The sequence below is a fragment of the Poromitra crassiceps genome, assembly GCF_964638095.1.
Source record: "Poromitra crassiceps genome assembly, chromosome: 18".
In the NCBI taxonomy this organism is placed as follows: domain Eukaryota; kingdom Metazoa; phylum Chordata; class Actinopteri; order Beryciformes; family Melamphaidae; genus Poromitra; species Poromitra crassiceps.
In genome coordinates, this window is record NC_139636.1 from 32,100,137 (window position 1) to 32,127,043 (window position 26,907).

Here is a 26,907-nt window from a genome sequence, read left to right on the forward strand (position 1 = left end):
TGTATCTGTCTGTCTGTCCTTTCTTTCTTCAGTTCATCTCGTCATACTCCATCTCTAAGGCTGCCCCTCCCTCTTTCACTCTCTGCTTCTCCTAACATGATCTCATGATTTACTACACGCTGCAACACAAACACACACATACACACTGGTTTATTTACTACACGCTGCAACACAAACACACATACACACTGGTTTATTTACTACACGCTGCAACACAAACACACATACACACTGGTTTATTTACTACACGCTGCAACACAAACACACATACACACTGGTTTATTTACTACACGCTGCAACACAAACACACATACACACTGGTTTATTTACTACACGCTGCAACACAAACACACATACACACTGGTTTATTTACTACACGCTGCAACACAAACACACATACACACTGGTTTATTTACTACACGCTGCAACACAAACACACATACACACTGGTTTATTTACTACACGCTGCAACACAAACACACATACACACTGGTTTATTTACTACACGCTGCAACACAAACACACATACACACTGGTTTATTTACTACACGCTGCAACACAAACACACATACACACTGGTTTATTTACTACACGCTGCAACACAAACACACATACACACTGGTTTATTTACTACATGCTGCAACACAAACACACATACACACTGGTTTATTTACTACACGCTGCAACACAAACACACATACACACTGGTTTATTTACTACACGCTGCAACACAAACACACACATACACACTGGTTTATTTACTACATGCTGCAACAACCCCTGCAGCTTCCACACCCGTACCCTGCAGCTTCCACACCCGTACCCTGCAGCTTCCACACACGTACCCTGCAGCTTCCACACCCGTACCCTGCAGCTTCCACACCCGTACCCTGCAGCTTCCACACACGTACCCTGCAGCTTCCACACACGTACCCTGCAGCTTCCACACACGTACCCTGCAGCTTCCACACCCGTACCCTGCAGCTTCCACACATGTACCCTGCAGCTTCCACACCCGTACCCTGCAGCTTCCACACATGTACCCTGCAGCTTCCACACCCGTACCCTGCAGCTTCCACACACGTACCCTGCAGCTTCCACACATGTACCCTGCAGCTTCCACACACGTACCCTGCAGCCTTTCCATGTTTGTGAAGTGAGAGGGTTCCAACCATGAGTCAGCCATTGTAAATGGAGTACTTTGCATATACTCCGCCCCCTCCTTTTTTTCTAAGAATAGAGAACTCCGTTTCTGTTGTCATTGAGCCTAAATCCATAGAATGGCTTTTCTGAAGTCTGTTCGCTTTAAATTAAACCTAAACTCAATCAGTGGAAGTAAAGACTTCAACAGCCTTTTCATTCACTCTTAAAGCTAAGCCTAATCCACATAGAGCCAGTCTCAGCTGAATCCAGACCCAGTGTGTTTAATACCTGTGTAGGTGTGCTGCAGGAGCGTGAAGAGTCATTCTACTAATTAGTCATTCTAGTCCCTTGCCAATTCTTCTACCAGCAGGGAAATAGGGCGACACTGAAACCTTTCTCGCTCAGTGCGTCTAATCACTGTTTACCTGTGATGCTCCAGATTACCTAGATTTAGACAAACACGGGGGCCACGTGGGCCTGTCATCTACCTCACCCACATGGCAGACGATTGGCCGTACTGAAGCCTTGTCTCTCACCCCATTGGCTGACACAAACATCTCTGCTCATAGACGGGTGTTAGGAGTGGACGGGTCAGATTGTTTATGTTCTGTCCCGTTCACTCAGCTCTGTGCTGTACACAAGATTGTGTGTGTGTGTGTGTGTGTGTGTGTGTGTGTGTGTGTGTGTGTGTGTGTGTGGGTGTGGGTGTGAGTGTGGGTGTGTGTGTGTGTCTTTCCTTTTATAGAAGTATGTTTTATAAAGTACTTTATAGAGTTTCTGAAGATTCATGTTGTTTGCTAACACACAAACACACACACACACAAACACACACATACTTATTGCAATGATTGAATTTGGTTGAGCCAACATTCATTATAAAATGCCAAGAAAACGTGCGGAAAGTTGAATTGTTGGTGTGTGTAGAATAAACAATGTTTATGGAGTGGGAGGGTACCAAGCACGTACCAAAATAGTCGTAGGTTTGCATCTACGTTATGTTATTATTCTTATCAACCCGAGCGTTTCACAGTACATCATCATAACATTACAGAGAGTAAAACGTATAAGAGTTAGCGAGAGTATATATTGAGCTTTGAAAGCTAGGAATGCACCCATAAGCCTAACGTTAAGTTTCCTCAGTCACCATCATCTTCTGTAAACATTAATGGTTAAAAAACAGGAAATGAGGTGTTGGTAATATCGCCAAAATTTGGTAGATTGGTGTAATCTTTTGTTTCTGTTCTGAGTAGTGGGTGAGTTTTCTAGACTAGGTGCAACATTTGGTTAGTGTGGGCCTTAGGGTTTCTGAGATATACACCGTTTTATGGAAGGAAAAAAATAAATAATAAAAATAAAGAATAAAGAAACAAACATAGCAAATACAATAGGCCCCCTAGGCAAGTGTACAACTGTATGTAGTAATGTAGTTCATAATAATAATCTGCATTATGTATCGGCCATCGGCCACCCTGCTCTCTAAATATCAGCATCGGCCATTGAAAAACCCATATCGGTCGACCTCTACTACGTACCGCCCCGTTCCGATCTACTTTCACCAGTGAGCACGTGGGAGGATCACAACATTCCCCCCAGTTCGCCTCCCACCGAACAGGCACCCCGACCGACCAGAGGAGGCACTAGTGCAGCGACCAGGACACGTACCCCTAGCCCTAATTCCCGCTGGCGGGAATTGAACCCGGGTCTCCGCGGTGGTAGACGAGTGCTTTTACTTCAACACTACCCAGACGCAAGTAGCCTTTTATTCATTCTAGGCTTAAAGGAACACTCTGCCCATTTTCCCAATAACTCATTAACTCAAATCAACTCTCAATAACTGTCAAACATCTAGTTTGACAGTTATTGAGAGTTGATTTGAGTTCATGAGTTATTCATTTGAGTTAGTGTGGACCAGTGATGTCACTGGTCCACACTTTAACACTCAATAACTGTCAAATTAAATGACAGACTTCAAAACCGTTTACAGTTTTCTGATATACTACTGATGTTCTAATGATACAAAGCTGGTTGAAAATGGGCGGAGTGTTCCTTTAATGCACCGAAAGAAACAGATTGCCAATTTTGATCTTCTTTTCATTGCAACTGTCTTCCTGTAAATATCTGATGACCTAGGGACCCGGCTGATGGCCATTCATCGTAATTCGTAACATGTCAAAGATGAATGGGAGGGGGTCAGCGCGGGGGAACATGTATAAGTTTACACGTTAGAGATAATAGGTTTCTGCAGCACGCTGGTAATATGTAAATATTTCTCTAGTTGCTGACACATACCATACAGTACGAGACATTCAAAGTATTTCACCATCAGTGGCTGTGGACAAAATGTGGGTCAAGGTGTGCAACTTTTAGTGTACTACTGTATGCGCTCACTTCCACTTAGTTGTGTCGTTTACATGTGTGCACCTCTGGTGTGTACTTTGTACCATTCTGTGTGTGTGTGTGTGTGTGTCTCATTGACACTGCCTGGCTGGCACTGATATCATGTGACCGGTTGATTGCTGCAATTGACTAACCAGGCCATGGGTGGAAGGTGGAGGAATAGGCAGGGCTCCAGACTCACTTTTTACACCAGGTGCACCGGTGCACCTTACCTTTTAAATGAGGTGCACCAGCACATCATTTAGGTGCACCCACCCACATTTTTCACCACACCTTTTGGCACAGCAATAATACATTTGAAGCGTTACCTTCTTTGTCGTTCTGTTTACATATTGGTCATTTCTTAAAGTGATACGCTCAAAGATGTTCATGGAAATAAATGTCTGTTAGTCAGTATCTTTCACCAACTGAGTAGCATTGAGCCTATGGCCCATTGATGGAAGCCTTTACATTTTAAGTATTGCAGCATTGCTCATATTGTATATATATATATACTGTATATATATATATATATATATATATAATATACATACACACACACACATATACCTATATATACTGTATATATATATATATAATGTGTGTGTGTGTGTGTGTGTGTGTGTGTGTGTGTGTGTGTGTATATATATCCTACACACACACACACACACACACACACACACACACACACACACACACACACACACACACACTGCCCCACTAAACTTGACTTTCTGCACCCAGCTGAGAGAGCAGAGAAGGGATGAAGCAGAGAGCAGAGAGCAGAGAGCTGGGATGGTTTATAATCAATCAATCAATCAATCAATCAATCAACACTTTATTCCAGACACAGAGGCGGTCCATAGTACATCACATTAAAAAAATATACAGAATACAAAACATAATAAAATACAGACAGATACAAATTTATATAGTTCCAATATTTGCATATAGGCTAAAGCGCCAGTGGTTCCAAAGCCTTGAGGTGAACCTAACCATACTCATGGCAGGGTTTACAAGTGCTGAGATAATGCTATTTGGTGACTCAGAGATCCTGCACATAAAACTGTACATGAAGTTCCTGAGTACAGTAGGGCATGTCCAAACACCAATACTTACAAACATTCGGCTTGCACTGCTCCTTCTTGGCACTTTCAGCAGCAGCCTCATGCCATCATTATGCTACCTTGAGTTTCGGCATACTTCTACTTTTGTAGCGCTGCCACAAGTGGGCAGTATACATCGGTGTACAAAAACGTTTCAAACAGAGTAATCTTCACAGACGATGAGCACATACTAAATTTACGCATCAACATATTAGCCTGAGCGTACATCATTCTGTATTGTCGTTGAATGTCCCTATCATCAGACAGGTCATCGGTCAGATAGTGTCCCAAGTATTTAACCTCTCCACATGATTTAAGGACAGTACCAGAGAGAAAGAAGGCAGGGAATGACAATTTATTATCTTCCTTGCTTCTGACTATCATGACGTTACTCTTTTTCCCATTAAATTTAATATCGAAATCGAAATCAGAGCCATATTGAGAGCATATTCTTAACTCTTGAAAGCCAGCACTATATGGACACAGGATAACCAGATCATCTGCGTACATCAGGTGATTTATAATGGTGTCACCAACCATGCAGCCTGTTCTGCAGCTGTTTAGCCGGATGGAAAGCTCATCCATGTAAATATTGTAGAGAAAGGGGGATAAAATGCTCCCCTGTTTTACTCCATTACATACGATGTGGAGTCACCCCATTCAATCAATCAATCAATCAATCAACCAACCAATCAATCAAATCAATCAATCAATCAACTTTATTAGCAGACACAAGGTCCATAGAAAAAACACATAAACAATTAACAGAACACACAAAAACTCAGTAAAACTATAAAAGGCACTTATACCAAAAGTTTTACATCACTGATACCAGGATTAGTCAGCAGCATGACAGTCGAGTTCTGAGAAACATTCAGGCGACAAATACATTTTGTACATCAAATTACTTAAGAGTGCCTAAAAAGTGCTGACACCTGCAATACAAAACCGTTCACTTGCACAGCACTACTCGACCTGGGTTTTTCACCAATATCCTCCTCATACAGTCATGTAAGCGACCTGAAGTTTGAGGAGGCTATCTTTTTTAGCCACAAGGGGGCAGTGTAAATTGGGGTACAGTAGGTCCTAAAGAGATTAATCTTTACAACATCAGAACAAGAGTGGAGTTTCCTTGCCAACATGTTAGCCTGAGCATATAACATACGCCGCTGTCTGTACATGTCATCATCATCAGACATTTGATCTGTAATAAAGTGACCTAGATATTTAGTTTGATCACAGACAGATAGAACATTCTCTGAGGTCCCTGTCTGTCCCCTTTAGTTCTAGGGGTGGGACAAAATATCGATACTCACGGTATCGCGATATTTCCACTTGCGATACGTTATCGATCCACTGGCACCAAGTATCGATATGTTTATTATTATTATTATTATTATTATTTTTTTTTTTTAATAAACAGGCTAAAATATTATGCTGTGTGTGGTAGTTGAAACATAGTTTCAAGTTGACGTTTATTTATGTTTGTAGTTGAAACAAAAACATAAATACTGTAGGCTACATGAATGGAAATGTTTGATCATTAATATCTACTTTTAGAAATTATATAGGTAGGTAGGTTATATAGGTTTTCTTGTTTTAATAATAATAATAAAAAGACTTAATGTGTAACTTTTCCTCCGTGGTATCGAAAATGGTATGAGTGAGTGAGTGAACTCTGAGAGAGTTCATGTCAATTCTGCTAATAAATACATAATACCTGCTTCTTTCCTTTTAGGGGTATTTTTTTCTCTTCAGTTACACAGATATCGTGATGTATCGTAGGTTAAATTTCTTCCAATATATCGATTATCGCAGAATCGCTGTATCGTGATAATATCGTTATCGAGGGCCAAGTATCGTGACCATATCGTATCGTGAGTTACTCCACGATTCCCACCCCTATTTAGTTCCACGAATCATAACAACAGCATTGTATTTAACATCACATTTGACACCATAGATGGAACAGTAACTGTTGAAAACCAGCACTGCTAGGGGGGGGGGGAATTGCCAAATCGTCAGCATACATAAGATGGTTTGCCAAGGTGTTAGCAATCATACAACCAGTCCTACAGTGGCTTAGCTGGTCAGATAGATCATCCATGTACAGATTAAAAAGCCTCACCCCATTACCAACACCAAAGGGGGTGGAGACTCTTCTTTTTTGTAAAATAGTCAGTAGCAATCTATAACAAAATTATATGCTTATTACATCAAATCAACATTCCTCAACATTGCACTGGGGCCCCTCATGACTACCCTTTGAGGCCATTTACACCTGGCGCTAACATGCGTTTTCTGTGATCAGATTGCAATCAGATTGTGTTTTATCACTTGAAATGCCAGGTGTAAACACCCCCAAAACGCATTGAAGAAGGATTGCAATCTGATCGGCCAAACCACCTCCGGAGGTGGTCAGGGATGCATTGTGTACACATTGAACACAAGTGTAAATGCAATGTGTCCTCTCAATCTGGATACAGCAACTTTATGCGGATTGAGAGGACACCCATTTCTGCAATCTGATTGCAATCAGATTGCAGAAAATGCATGTTAACGCCAGGTGTAAATGGAATCTATGCCACTGAAAGGCACCCGATTCACATTGAACTTTTTGCAACATTTAAAAACCAATACCAATACCGACAATTGGATATAAAAAAAAAGCTAGTGGTGTCCCAAGGCCAGAAATGACATGAGTCAGTGGGGTTGCTGTTGTGAAAAGCGTTTTAAGAACCCTGGCTGTTGACATGAGCTTAGAGATGCTATGGGACAGAGACCAGAGACCCCCAGCAAGGCCAAGGCTGGCCAGAGTGCTTGGGGGGGGAAGGAGGGGGGGGGGAGGGGGGTCTCTAGGGGGTTCCCACGTTGCCGAGTGGCTTATGGCTAAGCAGAAACCCTCCCTGTACCAACATCACCCAGGGCTGTTAGTTTAGCAACCGTCCCTGTGTCTGAGAATGTGTTTGTGTGTGTGTGTGTGTGTGTGTGTGTGTGTGTGTGTGTGTGTGTGTGTGTGTGTGTGTGTGTGTGTGTGAGCTACATCAGGAATGGGGCACAGATCCCCACTGACCCCCACTTTGGGAGCAGAGGTAACACAGAGGTTATAGAAGCGGCCTATTGACCAAGTTGACCAAAATTGCAGGACAACAATAGACCCTTCTCACGGGGGCCATTTTGTGTCGAGAAGCCAGGGTAAACACAGGTGCAAGCAAAACACTAATGAGGGTTTCCAAATTCCAATCATGGAAGTTGGAAACCCTCATTAGTGTTTTGCTTGCACCTGTGTTTACCCTGGCTTCTCGACACAAAATGGCCCCCGTGAGAAGGGTCTATTGCAAAACAAATACAGCAGAGTCGCCCTTGAGCAAGGCACTGAACTAGGGCTACTCAGTTATGGCAAACATAATCACAATTATGACTGATTTTGAGATCACGATTCAAGATTCATTTAATATTCATAGTGAGTATTGAGTAAACATGTTGCAAACAAGGAAGTAGTCTTTGCGCAGTATGCAGTGCAGCAATCACAGCAAAAGCAAATAGCAAAATATGGAGCAGACAGAAGACAATCTTCAAATTATAAATGATACAATGCAAAGTAAAATACCTTTTAAAGTGGCATATACTGTAGAGGAGTCTATGTAAATATGCATGTAAGAAGTCCATGTAAAATGTCCATTAAGTCCTGACTCTGAAGTGATGACTCTGCCAACATCATGCATTAACTAAAAGAAATAATATATAAAAAATATTGTTTTATCTCGATTGTCTTGTTTTCATAATTGTGGGAACTGAAGCCAAAATTGTAGTTGACATTAAAATGGGATGAATAGATAGATAGATAGATACAGTAGATAGATAGATAGATAGATAGATAGATAGATATATAGATAGATAGATAGATAGATAGATAGATAGATAGATAGATAGATAGATAGATAGATAGATAGATAGAAGAGAGAGTTCCATGTTGGACAATTCCACTGGTGTCCACAGCAGTGCCACAGTCTGGTCCATGTCTGGTGTCCACAGTCTGGTCCATGTCTGATGTCCACAGTCTGGTCCATGTCTGAGGTCCACAGCAGTGCCACAGTCTGGTCCATGTCTGGTGTCCACAGTCTGGTCCATGTCTGGTGTCCACAGTCTGGTCCATGTCTGAGGTCCACAGCAGTGCCACAGTCTGGTCCATGTCTGGTGTCCACAGTCTGGTCCATGTCTGGTGTCCACAGTCTGGTCCATGTCTGGTGTCCACAGTCTGGTCCATGTCTGAGGTCCACAGCAGTGCCACAGTCTGGTCCATGTCTGAGGTCCACAGTCTGGTCCATGTCTGAGGTCCACAGCAGTGCCACAGTCTGGTCCATGTCTGAGGTCCACAGCAGTGCCACAGTCTGGTCCATGTCTGGTGTCCACAGTCTGGTCCATGTCTGGTGTCCACAGTCTGGTCCATGTCTGAGGTCCACAGCAGTGCCACAGTCTGGTCCATGTCTGGTGTCCACAGTCTGGTCCATGTCTGGTGTCCACAGTCTGGTCCATGTCTGAGGTCCACAGCAGTGCCACAGTCTGGTCCATGTCTGGTGTCCACAGTCTGGTTCATGTCTGGTGTCCACAGTCTGGTCCATGTCTGGTGTCCACAGTCTGGTCCATGTCTGAGGTCCACAGCAGTGCCACAGTCTGGTCCATGTCTGAGGTCCACAGCAGTGCCACAGTCTGGTCCATGTCTGAGGTCCACAGTCTGGTCCATGTCTGAGGTCCACAGCAGTGCCACAGTCTGGTCCATGTCTGGTGTCCACAGCAGTGCCACAGTCTGGTCCATGTCTGGTGTCCACAGCAGTGCCACAGTCTGGGGTCCTTATGGCCCGTTCTTTTATCGCAAAATAACTGGGATGTGGAGGCTAAATGACATCACATCCGTTTTCTTAGCGTTCCATTTGCAGAAAACTGGAGCTGGGAAGTTCACTGTTGATCGGTCAGATCCAGTCGCTAGCCAGGCTAGCCATTGTTAGCAATAACAGTTGATAACACGGCATTTTGCGCGTACAAACACTGCAGCAACATGTCCACACAGATAGAAGTTAGACGGTGCTGTGTGTACAGCTGATTTAATGAGACACAAACGAGACAGAAGTGCTAATAAACAACATTTACTACCATTATAACTACTGTTGTTTTTGCGCTGGAGCAGCCATCTTGGATTTTTGAGGTCAGGGCTGCTGAGGCTCCTACGAGTTTGGAATGGGAAATCCCAGCTCATGGCCTTTGAACTGCCGTAAGATTACCAGTTCCCAGTTATAAAGGAATGCACATGTATTGACCGCATCGACCTGCCTAACTCCTGTTTAATACTGCAGCCTCTTACTGAGATCCACATTCTGGGACAGATTTAACCTGTTTGTCTTCCCCCCCTGTTCCCCCCCCCCGGCCCACAGGCCTTTTCATGTGTGCTGGACAAACACAGCTCATTGTTTCAATGTTCCAGCACTCAGCTGAGCGAACCCAGACTGGCTGCTTCAAGTGCCTGTAGGCTGCAACCAATAATGCAGACAGACAGGATCATAGCTCTTTCTTTGGGCTAACACATCTCTCTCTCTCTCTCTCTCTCTCTCTCTCTCTCTCTCTCTCTCTCTCTCGCTCTCTCTCTCTCTCTCGCTCTCTCTCTCTCTCTCTCGCTCTCTCTCTCTTCCACTGCCTCCTTTCCTCATCTCTACCAGGTGATACAGTTCACCTTCTTCCAGAGAATTCGTTCCAGGGATCCAACTGGGACTTTGGCAACATTGGCCTGGCGCTCTACAGTGGCCTGTTTGCCTACGGTGGCTGGTGAGTTGGCCCGTGCACCTAGCTGTGCCATCAGGATTCAAGACACATTGCATGCACACTAGGGGTGTCAAAAATAATCGATTATAAGATGCATTGCGATGCGGACCTGCACGATTCTGCATCGATTCACAATTAATGTCAAAAATCGATTATTTAAAAATATATATATATATCAAATAAAATATAATGGAAGTACATGCAGTTGTTTATTTTAATTATGGATCATAATACAATGCAATTCTAAATGCACTTTTATTTTAAAAGTAGCCACACAGTGAGAAAAAAGAAAGTGAGAAAAAAAATCATGTATTCGGGAAAAAAAGTGATGCATCGATTTAATCGAGATGCATCGAGATGCATCGATAATCGTTATCGAATCGAATCATAGCCCTCTGAATCGTAATCGAATCGAATCGTGAGGCCAGTGAAGATTCACAGCCCTAGTGCACACTCACAGTAACAACTTTGACACTGGTTTTGCCAGCTTTGATTCTTTATTGCGGTTGTTAAATTGGGCTCTAATTCAGTTCCAGAAAGCATCAAAAAAAAGTCTTGAATGTGCTTCTCTGAAACCTGCAGATACCCGAAGATGACATTGACACAGTTTTAGCCCAGGATGAAGAGCAGGTTTAGAATCTTCTTAAAGCAGGACTTACCCCCCCAGATTTCCTGCAAAACGGCTCCCCACTCGATCCGAAAACCCCGCAGGCAAGATGGCCCCCACACTCCCCTCCTTACCTGGCAGAATTCCTCCCCCATAAACTAACATATCTTGGCCAATAAGTATGTAACATACAAAATAAAACAACCCGTAATATCTTAATTTTATTTAGAATGCAGAGGACATGTACCGTAAATTCCGGACTATAAGACGCACCGGTGTATAAGCCGCGGGACCAAAATTGACTATTTTTTTCTTCTATAAGCCGCACCGGTCTATAAGCCGCGGGTGTTTTGATGTTTAATTACCATATGAAAGGGTTCGTGCACAGAGAGGAATGTCGGGAAAGCGATGGCTGTTTGGGGAAGCTCCCATTTATTAACATTTCAACAAAACAAAACAAAAGTCAGGTCACTAATCCCCAGACAAAATCACACAACAATAGGCTATATGTGCAGCAAACCTGTAACCAGAGAAGTCAAGTCACTAATGCTCGTCTTCCTCTTCTTCCTGCGTACTGAAACCACCAAAGTCCTCATCTTCAGTGTCGGAAACGAACAGGTTCAGGGTGGCTTCGTCAACCACTCTCCTCTCTCCTTCATTGTCACTCAAAACCAACGAACTCCTCTTCATCTATAGCTGTGTTTCCATTACAGTTTTTCGCAAAAGAATTGCGATATTTCTACAACTTCGACAATGTACAATTGCGACTTGTAGGCGTTTCCATTGAAGTTGCGTTTGAGTGATTCCCCGTTGCAGCAGCTGCCACAGTGATTACGCACGGGGATCTGCCCCATATCCCGTCCCCTGCATGCTCAAATCCAACCAATGGTCAATGGAAATCCCAACATGAAGTTACAATGCATATAAACGAGCCTGATTATCAATTCAAAAGAAAATGAGTCGCAAAATGTTGCTGGCTGCGTGAATGCAGTCAGCGCGACAGGCAGAGGAAAAAAGGTAGCCTAATAGCCTACAACTGGTCCGATTTAGAGATGGAGGGGGGAAAAGGCTGATTTGGTTCTATAATTGCACCTGAAACGTGTGCAATGTATTAGCCTACTCACAGTCACTGTATTCACTTCAGACAGCACCACCGCACCAGTGTGTGCTTTTCATCCTCTCATCTCGCCGCTGTGCCAAATGCGCGCACACAGGCAGCCTGCTGTCACCATGGACCGATTTCTGCCATTAAACATTATCTAATTTGCCCGGCTACGCTTTTGCACAACACTCGTCTTTCTGCTAGGTAGCGTTGCTTCAAAGTTTTCCACTTGCTGCGGAGGTTTTGACACGGCTATCGAACCTTACTTACCAAACTTATTTTCCGCTCCTTTTCCAAGGGATAATATGGGTCACATGACGTGCAAATGCGAAAAATGTGTTTCCATTACACTTTTGCGATAAACTGCTATATCGACACGTCTGAAAAACCACCTCATGATCATCTACTGCTCGTTCTCATGCTGTCGAGAACGAGCAAAGCTTTTTTTTGGTGAAAGAATCCTCCAGGGCGCTTCTTGTTAACAGTCCGAGTGAGTGGCAGGTCGAACGTCAAAGGCACTTCATCCATATTTATGATCTGCTCCGGTTCGATGGAATATTCCTTGATCTTCCTTTGTGTGAATTCGCCGAAGTTTGTGATTTTCTCCTGGTAGTCGGGGGAGGGAGTTGATGGGCTTGTGGCCGTTTGCTTACCGTAATTACCATATGTAAGTGGTCACGCACAGAGGGGATTGTCGGGAAAGAGATGGCTGTTTGAGGAAGCTCCCATTTACCGTATTACCGTAACATTTCAACAAAACAACATAACACAACACCACCGTTGTTTATTTTTACAGTGCACACAGTGTCCGCGGTGTGGTGAAAAGAGGGCAAGAGAGGAAATTAAAACAGAAGTGGATTTATAGTTAGAAAGAGTGCTAAAAAAGAGAGATTTTTTTTTTTTTTTTTTTTTTTTCTGAAAAAATCCATAGATAAGACGCACCGTTATATAAGCCGCAGGGGCCAAAAAACGGGAAAAAAGCCGCGGCTTATAGTCCGGAATTTACGGTAACTGTTTAGTTAAACTTGCATTCCAGGAATATTGTGCTTTAGTGGCTCGAGACTGTTTCGTCCTGAAACCCACACAGGTTGAGCCAGGCGTAACCTATGTGGGATTCGAAATAACGCATCCGAGATAGAAAACGTTATGAATATAGCCACGTTATAAACAACAAACTAACGCTGGTGATCCGTATGGAAACAGTGTTACTCGAAATGGTTAAAAGTTCTATCAATTTGGTCATTTAGTGGCGTTTTACTGCCATGTAACATAACTAACTAGCGGCTAATATTAGCCACAGTAGGCATTATCCACGGATGCAAAGGGCTCGCGCCGCGTGAACTACAGTAATAATCAATGGGGGAAAAAACTATTTTTCACATGAGTGGGTGCTAACCCCACCGTGACGTCACGATGTACCAAATATCCCATTCATTTTCAGGGCACAAAATAAGCAGTGTTCAACCCATAGAGGGAACTTATGCTGCTGAAAATGATACAAATGGTAAAATGGTAACAGTTTGGTCTCAAATGTGGAAATTCTGACCAGAATTCTTCACACACCACCCCCAAAGTCATATATATTGGTTAAAAGCTAAAAAAAAAAAAAAAGTGTTTTGGGGGTAAGTTACACTTTAACCTGTCAAATGTGAAGTGAAACTCTGATCCTCGTCTCGTTCTGCTTGCAGGAACTACCTGAACTTTGTTACAGAGGAGATGATTGAGCCGTACAAGTGAGTATTGTTGAGCGACCTTGCTGCTGTCCAGGTTTTAAAACAGGCATTTCAGCAGAGCAGGGAATCATAGTGTATAGCTGTCATTTTGAAATAGTTTGAAATCATTCCATGTGCAGAGAATTGATTTTGATATGTGTGTCTCTCTCTCTCTCTACAGGAACCTTCCCCGTGCCATCATCATCTCTCTTCCCATAGTGACAGTCGTGTACGTTTTGACCAACCTGGCCTACTTCACCACCCTCTCCCCTGATGACCTGCTCAGCTCAGAGGCCGTGGCTGTGGTGAGTGCACACTTAATAAAGCCATGCTTCAGTAGCCCCGACATATCGCTAGCTACTAGCTAGCCAGCGACGAGTAGGCCTACTACATTACTGTTGTGCTAACAGTAACGTTATTGTACTGTTCACTGTTTTTGTAGCATTTTTTCCACGGGCCATTGGGCCATGGTTAATGTTGAACCCTGTCACCTCTCCCCACCCCATGTCTCTGGATACAATAATGATCCTAAAATTCAGAAAATGCCTCAAATTATTCAAATACCCAAATTACTTTGCTGACTGATTACTCTGCGTATGTCTGTGTGCGTGCGTGTGTGTGTCTGTCTGTGTGCATGTGTGTGTGTGTGCGTGTGTGTCTGTGTCTGTGTGCGTGTGTGTGTGTGTGTGTGTGTGTGTGTGTGTGCATGTGTGTGTGTGCATGTGTGTGTGTGTGTGTCTGTGTCTGTGTGTGTGCGTTTCCTAGGACTTTGGAAACATCCACCTGGGTCCTATGGCATGGATTATCCCAGTGTTTGTAGGTCTGTCTTGCTTTGGATCAGTCAACGGCTCCCTGTTCACCTCCTCCAGGTAACACACAATAACCTACACAGACAGACCGTATGTAGCAACCTATGAACACATGACACACCTACACTGACACACACACACACACACACACACACACACACACACACACACACACACACACCTACACTGACACACACACACACACACACACACACACACAGGCTCAGGTAACATACAAATGCATGAACTTAAATAATTAATCTCTCTCTCTCTCTCTCTCTCTCAGGTTGTTCTTTGTGGGCTCCAGGGAGGGTCATCTGCCCAGTCTGCTGTCGATGATCCACCCCAGCCTCCTGACCCCCCTCCCCTCACTCATATTCACTGTACGTGCTGCTCTTATTTCCTAACATACACTACAACAGAGGCTCTTAGACACAATCTGTGACACGTTTTAAATAAATACTACTCTCTGTTGCTGATCGATCAAGCACAATATCCACTTCATGAAAGTTTTTACACGTCCTGTTCTCAAAACACTAAACAGACAAAGGAAAGAGCGCCACCTACAGTACAGAAACTCAAACTTCAAATCCAAGAAGAAAGACATCACAGTACTGAAGACACTGTCTGACTGACAGTGTAGAAACACCACACCACAGCAATGATCATTGGACATAAAATGAAAAAATAAATAAAATAATAATGAAATAAAACAAAACAAGGAACTTGCACATAGGCACTATAAGAACCAAAATGGTTTATTTTACAGAACCAATGACAAATCCTGATTGGCCAAGCACTTGTCTTAGTGCTGACCTTAGATGGGTCCAAGTAAAAAAAGAACCTACCTAAAGAACAAACATTGTAATATCCACACACTGTTTCAATATTTCTCCTTGTCTTGTATTACCCCTTAAGCTGTGTTCACACCAAGATATTTATTTTTCGCTCTGTCGCTTGATTCAACCCTTTGGAATCGCTCTGTCGCTCTGTTTAAATCGCTCATCAACAGGCACACGATTTGACGGACATGTGGGGGCTATAACGTTACGCAATGTCATGATATTTGTCCACTACGAGCCACCGTCATTGTTTACAAGCTAAAGCCTATCAGCGTGCTCCTAATGCGAGCTCCATACCGGTAGGACAGACTTCACTTCATGTCAGCTGTCAGCCTGTCAATGCGGTTTGTTGCCACACAATAAACCAGCGGTTTGTTCCAAGCCAGTGTGATCCTTGACTCGCTCTCACACGGCAGCCAATCAGCGTTGAACAGCGAGCGACTGATGCCAGCGTAATTTCGCTCGAGTTGGGATATTTCATCTGGGGCGACGAGCGTATTTTCTCCCTATCGCTCTGTCTCTGCCGCTCGGACGCCCAGCGATTTTTCTCCCAGGCGAATATACGCTCAATCGCTCGTTTGCATTGACTTTGTATGTAAACTCGACACCAGCGAAAAAATTTAATAGGTCGGTGTGAACGCAGCTTTATACCCTAAAACCTCAGGTCTCTGTACAGCTTGCAGCTTGGTCAGATGTCTGATATGCTTGTTTTATTGTCTCGCTCAACTTATTGCTCTCGCTCTCTCTCTCCAGTGTTTGATGACCCTGCTCTACGCCTTCTCCAACGACATCTTCTCCGTCATCAACTTCTTCAGCTTCTTCAACTGGCTCTGCATTGCCATGGCGATCGTCGGGATGATGTGGCTGCGCTACAAAAAGCCCGAGCTAGAGCGACCGATCAAGGTGAGCCCACCAACTCTCTGCGTGCGGCCAGCCAATCAGAGCGAGGGTGTACCTGGAAAGAAACTATTTTCATCATCATCATCATCATCATTTATCTAATGTGACTCGTTGACCATGATCACATGATATGGAACTAGGGCTGGGTGATTAATCAAATTTTAATCATGATTACGATTTGGGCTTTCCACGATTATGAAAACAAGATAATCGACATACAACGATTTTGCGGCTCTTGTCACTCTCGTTCTGTCTTGTGTTGTAAATCAAGCGCACCCCTTCCTTTGCTCGGCCCCTCCCCCAAAGCCCAAAGCACACGGTTTCGTTTCAGCTCGAGTTGTGAATGACTGTCATGTGAACAGAGAGCCACGGCACGTTTATCCTCCCCGGCTATTTCCTTGGTAGCACAAGAATAAGATGACAGAAGTCACAGAAAGAGAGCCGCTGGTCGAGAAGAGAGGTGAAACAACGTATGTGGGGTGGAAACACTATGGTTTCGCTGAGTTTAAAGGTCCACACATCAAGAGCGATGCGAATATACAGCACGGAATTTGCGATGCGAGTTTTGACCCACCTGTCAATCACAGCCACAGACTTGGAACAAACAGTGCAAGATATGCGCGGTCGTGGCAGCACCCCGCAACACAACCTCTCCCTCTTTCTTTAATCACTTGAAATCCACTCACAAAGTGGTCTATGACCAAGAAATAAACGCTAAACGAACAAAAAGACAAAGCCCCATCTAGTTACTCCTGCCACCGCAACGCAACACAGTCATCGATTCAGGACACTCTTTACAATGCGACCGCATATTCAACAGCTAACGAGCTCACAGATAAACATTAACAATAGCCTATTATGAACCTAACGTGTTATTGTAAGTCGCTTTGGATAAAAGCATCTGCCAAATGAGTAATTTAATGTAATGTAAACGAACGTTACTCAATAGCGTTCTCATTTGGTTAGTTTTGAGGTTTAAGGACTACTAGTTCAGATGTTTAACAACATATTGAATGTAGATTAATAGTTGCAGTTGGTTGTGGCAGTTCACTGCAACATAGTAGGCCTACATATACTGTATATTTATTTTAGTTTTTATTTTATTTCTAAATCTTTGCAATTTTATTTATTTTCACTTATTTATTTATTTTCAATTATATCTAAAATCCAAAGACATCCAATGTTAAAAAGAAAAGCCAGTGTCAATGTTCAATAAATTCATGATGTTCTCAATGTCAATGAGTAATCGTGTTAAATAATCGTGATCTCAATATCAATCAAAAATAATCTGTCACCACTGACTCACTGACTCAGTCTCACTTGGTCTCTGTCACCATCGACTCACTGAGCCACTCAACTTAGCTTTGGCAGAGCCAACCAACAAAGCTCCATTCAGTGGAGCTGAATGGAGACAGATAGGAGGTAAAGGACAGAAGAGAAGCTGGATGATATCAGCCAGTGATAAGGCCTGGTGGGCACTAGAGTGTGTGCGTGTGTGTGTGTGTGTGTGTGTGTGTGTGTGTGTGTGTGTGTGTGTGTGTGTGCGTGCATGCGTGCGTGCGTGCGTGCGTGTGTGTGTGGAAGGACATGTGTCTCCTGACTGGACCAGTTTCCGCAGGGCTGCCTAACACACAAAGGACCATTGTACTGTACATCTGTTGTGTTGCGTGTGTGTGTGTGTGTGTGTGTGTGTGTGTGTGTGTGTGTGTGTGTGCTATATGTGACTGTATGGATGCTTGTTTGTTCAAAGTATCGCCCCCTCCCACCCGGCTTGAATCCTCTGCCTGCCGGCATCACCATGTGTATTGATGATGAGAGGCGGAGTTTGGCAAGGCAGTGAAGTGAACCAGGCCAGAGACAAGAGATGTCCTGGTCTACTGTGTGACCAAGCAGTGGGACAGTGGTGGCACTGTCTCTCTCTGGTCTACTGTGTGACCAAGCAGTGGGACAGTGGGACAGTGGTGTCACTGTCTCTCTCTTCTGTCCCTCCTCACATTCCTGCTGCTCAACAGTTTGGGCAGAGGAGGCGGTGGCCAGAGACTCACAGGTCTCTGAGTTTACAGATGGAGCATTTCAGTTTATGGTAGGGATGTTCATCAATTGTCGAAAATCGATAATTGATCGTTAAGGAATGGAATCGATCCTGTGGAATTTGGATCGATTATTGTTATTATATATATATATATATATATATATATATTTTTTTTTTGCGGACTAGGTTTGGGTGGAATTCGTTCCTCCTCGCCCCACTCAATTGCACAGCCGACTAACGTGAGGTGGAGCTTCATAGTCTCTAGTTTTCTGGCTGGGCACGGGCCTTTGTGCCAACAAAACTGTTTTAAACATGGGAAATTCACACTGGCATGCGCCGGGGACAGCAGTGTTGGAGAGGAGACACATTGAAATAAAGAGTTCATTGAGGAGAACACATTGTCTTTCGTATTTTCTGCCATAGGCATTCATTTTGTTAAATATATATATATATATATATATATATATATTATTATTAATATGATCGATAATCGATAATTGATCGTTAATTTTCACCGATTATCGATTATGGAAAATTTTCAAAATGAACATCCCTAGTTTATGGACTGCATTTTAGGTGTTTAGAGGTGCTGATGATCTAGTGCAGTGATTTCCAAAGTGTGGGCTGCGGGCGCGGCCCACTGTTGGGCCGTTGGGGTACTGCAGGTGGGCCGTGAGTGGTCTTCTTCGGTAAGCTGTCCGGATACACAATTAACTGGACAAAGAGCGACTTTATGCCTCTCTCTGACGTCTTCACTCCCGGTTTCTTGGAAAATCTCCCATTTAAATTGGCAAAGGACCGCCTCACCTATCTTGGCTTGACCATACCGTGAGATCCTAAACTAATATTTAAATTGAACTTTGCGGATTTTGTTTCAAGAATTAAACGGTGTATAGAAAACGGGAAAATCCTGCCCCTCTCCATGATTGGCTGTATGAACTAATTTAAGATGGTTTCTCTTGAGGTACGGTGGTGCAGTGGTAAGCACTATCGCCTCACAGCTCGAAGGTCGTGGGTTCGATTCCCACCTGGGGACGAGGTGAACGCTGAAGGAATGCGTGCCCGTCCGCATGTCCTCGAGTGCCCACCGCCCGGGTGGGGTCGGCAAAAGGGCCTTTCTGTGTGGAGTTTGCATGTTCTCCCCGTGCCTCCTGGGGGTTTCCTTCATATAGGAACCCCCTTCACAAAAACATGCAATATCCTGGTTGCTAGTGTGGTTCCTCCTCTGGTCGTTAAGGGCGCCTGTTCAGAGGGAGGGGAACTGGTTGGAATAGCGTGAACCTCCCACATGCTATGTCCTACCGGTGAAGCTTCCTCTGTCAGGTGAAAAGAAGCAGCTGACTGACTGCCCATGTCTCGGAGGAAGCTTGGAGCCAGTCTCGGCTCTCCCCAGATCGGCAGAGGATGGAGTAGCAACCAGGATTGAGAAATCAAATGAGCACTAATGGGGGATAAAATGGGATTTAAAAAAAAAAGAAAAAAAAGATGGTTTCTCTTCCTAGGTTCCTTTATCTTTGTTAAAATCTTCCCATCTTTCTCACATCAGCTTTTTTCAAAGAACTGGACTCTGTAATTCTGTCCTACATCTCGAATGATAAAAACCACAGAATTTCAAAAATTCACTTGAAAAAAAACCCAAGTCTGAGGGAGGTTCTGGCCTTGCCAGTATTTAGGCACTACTACTGGGCTGCTAATGTTAGGGCTCTGATGTACTGGCGGCAAGGGAAGGCTGAAAATGGAGGCCAGCTCCATTGTCAACTCTTCCTTGCCAGCCATGCTATTTGCTAAGTCAGAGAGACCTGGGACCTTAGAAAATTTTAATTTAAGTTTTGTCCGAAGTTTTAACCCAGTCAGGAGTGTTTTGAGTCTACCAGATGTTTCTGCCCACAAGCAAATTTGTTTCAGTCACTCTTTTTTGGCTCCATGGTCAGACAGAAACTACCATGCTTGGAGTGAGAAGGGGCTCGTTTCCATCAAAGACTTATACATAGATGGTCATTTTGCATCCTTTGATCTACTGAAGAGGAAATTTGAGTTGCCTGGAAATTTGTTCCAAGATTTACACCTTTGAAGAGCTCCCGAATGAACATGCTTTTTTTTATGTATGTATTGCTGAGCCCTTCTCACTCCAAGCATCTTATCTCTAGATTTCTGTCTGTTTGACAACTGCAACACGGCCTCTACTGAGAGGATTAGAGAAGCATGGCAGGAGGAAGTTGGTATTGATTTATCTGACATATGGGCAGTACATCGGTGGTACAACTCTGCTCAGTTAACAGCAGACACCAGCTGATCCAATTTAAAGTCACTCACCATCTTCACTATTCCAAGTATAAACTACACAGGATCTTCCCTTCTGTCTCGCCACTGTGTGTCAGGTGTCAGAGGGAACTATCTCATATCTCATGCCTTCTGGTTCTGCCCTTCATTAACGGGATTCTGGGCCAAAATATTTGATTGGTACTCTTAAGGCCTACAATATAACCCTACAGCCAGAGGCAGAACTCACCATCTTCGGCTGCTCGGAGTCCTCTCTGAACTTCCCTACAGCTGTGCTACAATCTCTGACACTGGGGACAACTGTCGCCAAAAGACTCATTCTGAAGGAATGGAAGTCCTCCTCTTCACCTTTTTTTCAGTCGTGGCTGATGGACATGATCTCTGTTATACAGATGGAGAGACTCAGGTCCCTGAGAACCAACCCGCTTGGAAGGTTCTCGGCTATCTGGGACCTGTTTTTGGCCGACTTTAACGAGGTTAAGAACAACTAGAGACTGAGGTTAGGGGTGACGGACGGCTCGTCCGGCGGGTATCTAATGGAGCCCTTGCGTGGGATCCCATGAAGACTACCTCTTACAAACACATAAGCACCTTACGCGGCTGCTAGCACCACCTTATAATGTTGGATATCAATGATGTTGTTTTCTTCATTTTCCTGTGTCTGAGCCTGTTTGACTTTTTTGTTTGTTGTTCTACAAAAAACTGAAAATAAAATATTGAAAAACAAATGCGGCTCAAGTCCAAAGTCCCCGTCTCTGCTAGGATCCCTCTTGTCCAATCAAGCTCGGAACTAAGTGTTGTCTAATTGTCTTTAGGTGAACATCCTCCTGCCAGTGAGCTTTGTGCTGGCATGCCTCTTCCTCATCATCGTCTCCATCTGGAAGACTCCGAAGGAGTGCGCCATCGGCTTCGGCATCATCGCCACCGGAGTGCCCGTCTACTTCTTTGGTGTCATTTGGCAGAACAAGCCCAAGTGGCTGCTCCAGGCTATCTGTGAGTCTGTGGGTGTGTTCCTGTGTGTGTGTGTGTGTGTGTGTGTGTGTGTGTGTGTGTGTGTGTGTGTGTGTGTGTGATGCTTTGTGAATCAATAGTTTATGTGCATTGTGGATAATTGTGACTCTTTTTGTTTCCAGTCTCGACCACGGCGTTGTGTCAGAAGATGATGGAGGTGGTGCCTCAGGAGTGATAAAGAGGCCACGCCCCTATTTACAGCCAGCATCCAATCAGATAGCACCAACCGCGTGACCTCTGAACTCTGACATCACTGCTGATCCAGGCTGACCTCCGTTGACCACCTTTCCACGCTGCTCCCTCACACACACGCGCACACACACACACACACACACACACACACACACACACACCCTGTCTGTGGGAGGTTGAGACTGAGAGACTGACATGTTCAAGCATTTTGGAGCTACAATGTCTTTACAGTCTGTCAAAGATTTGCCTCTTGTTGTGTTGTCGCCATTTTTTGGGTTGTCATGGTGAGTGTTTACTATTTTTACAGTCACTAACCCAAACGTCCAGTTGATAAGGAATCCTTTTGTTGTTGTTATTGTTGTGCATTGTTGTTTGTTTTTCCACGTTGAATCGTTTTTTGTTTTTCTTCTGTGAATGACTTCAGGTAGAATGTCATTCACCCGTTGTGTTTAGCAAGTTGTGCCTTATGCAGCAAACGAAAAGTGTAACTGACCCTAGGTGAGTTTCCTCCCCGGCAGTTTGGCCATGACCGGCTAACAGCGCCCTCTACCCTGAAACAGCTGTAAAATGGAACTTTCTTTTCAATCCCCTAAGCATCCACTTTTCCACACATGTTGTTGTTCAGCAATATTGGATGAAATTCTATTTTTACTACCTGAGAGGTGTTGCTCGGCAAAGACTCTTTAGTATTCTTAAATGTTCAGCAAGAACCATTGGAAACATTTGGGCCCTGCGGTAATTACAATGACACGTTTACCTAGAAAACGTGGATTGTATTGGGTGCCTGTGTGGTGTGTTTTAGCCCTATTGTCTGTCATTTGTGTTTTAGTCCTATTGTCTGTTATTTCTGTGACAGACTGCAGTTCTTTTTGAAGTTGTCTGTGCTGCTGTAGTGAGAGAGTGGCTCAGGAAGAATGCAGATCTCAGTCTGTTTTTTCGGTCTATTTTGTCAGTGATCGGACAGCCGACTGACGTACCCGATCACATGTAGCCTAGCTGTCTTCACATGTAGCCTAGCTGTCTTCAGACACTATGTGCAGTTTGTCTCCCATGTGGCTATTCTGTAAATGTTTTGTCTCTCATCTTAACCGAGTCCTTCAGAGAGGAAGATGAAATGTTTTGGGCTGGTGACATTTTATGTCGTAAAATTCCCTCAACCGTGAAACAGTGAAGGGTTGTAGATATAATCAGGCATGATGGCTTCAGACTGGATTGCTTTGTGCAGAGAGCCTCATATTTGTGTTATCCGTTTTTTTGGAAAACGGATAACTCCTCATGATGAAAACACAACTGTTTTCATGCTTTAGATTATTTGGGGGGGTTTACTTTGAGTGATTCTTCTACCCTCGGAGATCTGTATTGTTCATAATGAGCCTGGCTCCCAGCGTGAGATGACATGTTAAGTTCAGGGTGAAAAAGTGTTTCAGAGCCAACATGGTCGACTACGTACTGTAATCATAGCTATGGAGGAGCTTATTCCTGTGAATCCTGTGCAGTTTGTAGCTGATAAACAGAGAAATGGATCGCAGTTGTACACACACTGTCAGGTTAGAGCAGAGTGAAAGAGTCCCGGCTTGGAGAACCTGATGCTACTGTAGGTGTGTGTGTACTGTAGGTGTGTGTGTTGTAGTGAGTGAACTACAGTCGCAGTTGTACACATACTAGGCATCTTGCGCGCCCGCCATGCGGGATCGCTAGCTCAGGCGCGGCCTCGCCCGCCCTGCAGCTCACATCAGTCATGTCATAAGATGATTTTGGTCAATAATGATGTCACTGATGATGTCATAGACATTGTGACATCATCAGTGGGACAAAAATGGAAACAAACCGCAATCTCGCGCTCTAGGCTAGCACGCTACACAGGCTCGCCCGACCTGCAGCTCGCCTACTGCGCGCCGCATACGCATATTGCATGGCCTGCAATAGCCTCACCCAGGAAGGATGACATCACTGATGACATCATCACTGAACTTCTCAGTCAGGAAGGATGACATCCCCTCATCACTAGGTAATTAGGGCTAATCACCTAATTAAAAAATCTGGCTCCGTCAGGTCACCCGCACGGGTGCTCTTTACACTTCCTGAAAGTTTCAGCCCGAACACATAAAACGACATCGGACACTTGTCATTCTTATAGGATTCCTAGGCTCGGCTAATTCCTAGGTTCGGCCGCTGCTGTGCGGGCTCACTTGCATCCATCCACTGATGATGTCACAACTTCGCATCACTGATGACATCACAATTGCTCTTATGACATCACTGATTATGTCACAATGCCTATGACATCATCAGTGGGACAAAAAAAAACTTGACTGAAATGCGAGCAGGCCAATAACACGAGGAAGGCAGCACCTACTGTATAAAGTACTTTCATTCTATTGCCACTAACAGAACACGGCGGTTTGTTTAAGTGTGACGTAGCTCACATTCTGTCACTTTTTGTCATTTCCATTCAAATTCCAGCTGCATTCATTGTTAGGGGAGGCGTCCTGGTCCTGTCAAGAGCTTCATCGCACTGGTCTTAATCAGAGTGAAGCCAATAGTTCCACTGTGCTGTTCAACACTTGTACAGTATGTTTCTCTGTTTAATTCCATGTTATATTTTTGCTATATTTGTAGTGTGTGTGTGTGGACAGCCCCTCTGTGATAGACAGTGAAGTGGTCTTTTGGGCAGGTGAGGGTGAAAGGTCAAGCAGGACATAAGGGTGGGGGGGGGGGGGGTGTATGTGTTTTGTTTTGACCATGTCTCCACTCTGAGAGCATAAAAGAAGATTAAAATAGTTAGTGCTGTATTATCAACGTCGACTCTGCTCCTGCCAACGGGTCAAACGTTACCACGGCGGCAGCCGCTCACACGTTTCCACAGAAACAGCGTGCCAGGTGGTAGAGCCAGGTGGTAGAGCCAGCCAGGTGGTAGAGCCAGGTGGTAGAGCCTGCCAGGTGGTAGAGCCAGCCAGGTGGTAGAGCTAGCCAGGTGGTAGAGCCTGCCAGGTGGTAGAGCCTGCCAGGTGGTACAGCCTGGTGGTAGAGCCAGGTGGTAGAGCCAGCCAGGTGGTAGAGCCAGCCAGGTGGTAGAGCCAGCCAGGTGGTAGAGCCTGCCAGGTGGTAGAGCCTGGTGGTAGAGCCAGGTGGTAGAGCCAGCCAGGTGGTAGAGCCTGCCAGGTGGTAGAGCCAGCCAGGTGGTAGAGCCTGCCAGGTGGTAGAGCCAGGTGGTAGAGCCAGCCAGGTGGTAGAGCCTGCCAGGTGGTAGAGCCTGCCAGGTGGTAGAGCCTGCCAGGTGGTAGAGCCAGGTGGTAGAGCCTGCCAGGTGGTAGAGCCTGCCAGGTGGTAGAGCCTGCCAGGTGGTAGAGCCTGCCAGGTGGTAGAGCCAGGTGGTAGAGCCTGCCAGGTGGTAGAGCCTGCCAGGTGGTAGAGCCTGCCAGGTGGTAGAGCCAGCCAGGTGGTAGAGCCTGCCAGGTGGTAGAGCCAGGTGGTAGAGCCTGCCAGGTGGTAGAGCCTGCCAGGTGGTAGAGCCAGGTGGTAGAGCCAGGTGGTAGAGCTGCAATGGTTACTGTAGAAACGGCGCTGCTCGATGGGGGTCATGTTTATGTTTTAGACGTAGAACCACGTTCTCTAACACTCCAGCCATCACACACGCCAATGGGAAACTAATCTGAATATAGTACTGTAGAAAGTTTATTTATTTATTTCTAGGAAACTTTGTTGTTTATTATTGTTATTAGTCCCTCTAATTTTTTTACAGGGCATTTTGTGAAAAGTGCTTTACAAATAAATCTAAAGTTCTTTTTCCACTCTTGTGTTCTGTTGTGTTTTGTTTTGTCCATTTATTTTTTTATTTCGCTATTCTTAACAACAAAACTTTATGATGACGATTATTATGACTTAACCATAATCTTTCCTTATTAACTATGTACTGTGTTAAGTTACTTTTTTCAGCTACCAGGTCTAAAATGATAAATACTTGTTTCCTCTAGATGCCAACTTGGGCTAGATGTCAAAGCAACCACTGTACAAAAACAGCTGATAAGCACCATCAAGTCAAGTGCAATGAATATGCATGAAAACATTTGCTAGTAGCCTAGACCCCCGTTACACAACCTTTACTTTACTTTACTGTACATACTGTAAACCATTTGTAAAATGTATTTTCCCCCCATGACTTTTCTTATCTACTCCATGAATTCAAGAGAATCCCTGGACAGTGAATACGCTTCTCAGCACATTCATACTGTGAATGTCAGTTCAAACTATTGATGATGATATCATCCTGTGTGGCTGGACCAGCACACTTTGGCTTGATTTGATGTTTATCCATGTAAAATTCATGGATCAAATGTTATCACATGGACACATGGAAAAATGTGCTAAATTGAATAGATTTTACAGGGGCCCTATCTTCCCAAAAGCGGTAATTTAGCGTTTGCGCTCGTTTAACGCCGTGTGCAATGCAAATTGGGGGCCTGTAATAATTGTACTGGGCATTGGCTGCCACAAGCCAAAGCAGGCGTTTCAGCGCTAAAATGTGGTGATAGATGGCATTATGCTATCGTCAGCAGCGCGCAATTACTTTGCGCTAAGAGCTTTGAAAAGGACCTCTTACGCGCAAATACTTCTCTGCGCTGGGTTGCGCGCCATAATCTCCGTGCAGCGCAGTGCAAGTAAAATCCCTATTGGATATGTCATTACGCACAGCCTTGCCATGCCAGGACATCAAATTATGCTGCTAAAATTGGGTATTAGCAGATAATTCAGTGAGGCAATCAACTATAACTCACTGAGAAACTTTTATCACATCGCAAAGAGGGAAATTAATTTGTTGGACAATGGACATAGGCTATTTACCGTCATAACCCGGAGGGTCGTTGCCAGCACAGACGATCTGTCAATAAGCTCTCTCTGAGTGCACTGTACGCATGGAGAGAATTACAGGATATTGCATGCCTCGTGCAACAGCCATTGCCAGACGGGAATCTGATTGGTT

General features: G+C 44.4%; 1 protein-coding gene across 1 annotated transcript in view; it reads left to right on the top strand.

Moving 5' to 3' along the window:
- The window catches only part of slc7a5 (solute carrier family 7 member 5), a 45,523-nt gene extending 20,905 nt beyond the window's left edge, over positions 1-24,618 (top strand). Inside the window, exons 3-10 of the mRNA XM_083655014.1 lie at positions 10,337-10,442; positions 13,837-13,881; positions 14,042-14,165; positions 14,626-14,729; positions 14,956-15,052; positions 16,265-16,414; positions 21,539-21,716; positions 21,857-24,618. Coding sequence (XP_083511140.1) covers positions 10,337-10,442; positions 13,837-13,881; positions 14,042-14,165; positions 14,626-14,729; positions 14,956-15,052; positions 16,265-16,414; positions 21,539-21,716; positions 21,857-21,909 — 857 coding nt within the window. The 3' untranslated portion in view covers positions 21,910-24,618. The remainder of the gene's footprint in view (positions 1-10,336; positions 10,443-13,836; positions 13,882-14,041; positions 14,166-14,625; positions 14,730-14,955; positions 15,053-16,264; positions 16,415-21,538; positions 21,717-21,856) is intronic.
- The last annotated feature ends 2,289 nt before the right edge of the window (positions 24,619-26,907 follow it).